The 1,165-nt window shown below is 60.9% G+C and overlaps 1 protein-coding gene across 1 annotated transcript in view; it reads right to left on the reverse strand.

The window, feature by feature from the left end:
- Positions 1-894, reverse strand: part of LOC115035091 — a 3,779-nt gene extending 2,885 nt beyond the window's left edge. The window contains exons 1-2 of the mRNA XM_029492741.1: positions 362-894; positions 16-18 (exon numbers count right to left, since the gene is read on the reverse strand). Of these exons, the coding sequence (XP_029348601.1) occupies positions 16-18; positions 362-523 (165 nt within the window). The 5' untranslated portion in view covers positions 524-894. The remainder of the gene's footprint in view (positions 1-15; positions 19-361) is intronic.
- Positions 895-1,165: the final 271 nt, after the last annotated feature.

Genomic DNA, 1,165 nt, shown 5'->3' on the forward strand with positions numbered 1-1,165 from the left:
GATGGTTCCGATTAGTCTTTTCGCCCCTATACCCCAGCTCAGACGATCGATTTGCACGTCAGAATCGCTGCGGACCTCCATCAGGGTTTCCCCTGACTTCATCCTGGGCCAGGCATAGTTCACCATCTTTCGGGTACCAACGTGTGCGCTAAGGGGTGCGCCCCCCAGCCGGCCGAAGCCGACTTGGCGGAGACGCCCCCGGACTGCGGACCAGCGCGACTTTGAACGCCGGTGGGTTCGGTCGCTAGGCCATCGTCCGCACCGTAAACGGTTCACTTTCATTGCGCCAAACGTGGTTTTTCGTAAGATCACCGTTGACTCGCGCACACGTTAGACTCCTTGGTCCGTGTTTCAAGACGGGTCGGAAAGTAGCTCGAAACACGTCGCCGACCGACGGGACCCCGCTTGCGACGGGGCCGCGTCGACGGTTCTTGCCGTCGGGCGAGCCGACCATGAGCACCGGGGCTCGGCGCGAACGGTCACGCCGAAACGCGACCGACGCGACGAACGTCACCCGGGCCATTCGGCCGGCGCCCAACGGGTCGCGACGTCCGCTAACCGAGCGAAAGATCCGGCCGGCGGTTAGACCGACCGTGAATTCGCCCGGCGGGGATTCGCGAGCTCTGTCCGTTTACAACCGAGCGGTTTCACGTTCTTATGAACTCTCTCTTCAAAGTTCTTTTCAACTTTCCCTCACGGTACTTGTAAACTATCGGTCTCGTGGCCGTATTTAGCCTTAGATGGAGTTTACCACCCGCTTCGGGCTGCACTCTCAAGCAACCCGACTCGAAGGCGCGGTCCGATCCCGGAACGCTGTGACGGCCTCTACTGGCCTGGCACCATCTGCGGGCCATGGCCCCCGTTCAAGGGAGACTTGGACCGTCACGTGCGCCCCCGGCAACGAGGCCGGCCCGTACGCCCACAACTCTCATACGTGCCGCGACACAAAAGTGCGCGGCGAGATTCGGCGATGGGCTTTTCCCGGTTCGCTCGCCGCTACTAAGGGAATCACGGTTGTTTTCTTTTCCTCCGCTTATTAATATGCTTAAATCCGGCGGGTAGTCCCGCCTGATCTGAGGTCGGAACGTATCGGTTGTTTGTTTCTTAAATTACACGGCAGCCTGCGGTCCGCGCTCCGCCCGTACGGTGACCGCCCGCGTCCGCT

Source organism: Acyrthosiphon pisum, unplaced genomic scaffold (assembly GCF_005508785.2).
Source record: "Acyrthosiphon pisum isolate AL4f unplaced genomic scaffold, pea_aphid_22Mar2018_4r6ur Scaffold_822;HRSCAF=1281, whole genome shotgun sequence".
NCBI lineage: Eukaryota > Metazoa > Arthropoda > Insecta > Hemiptera > Aphididae > Acyrthosiphon > Acyrthosiphon pisum.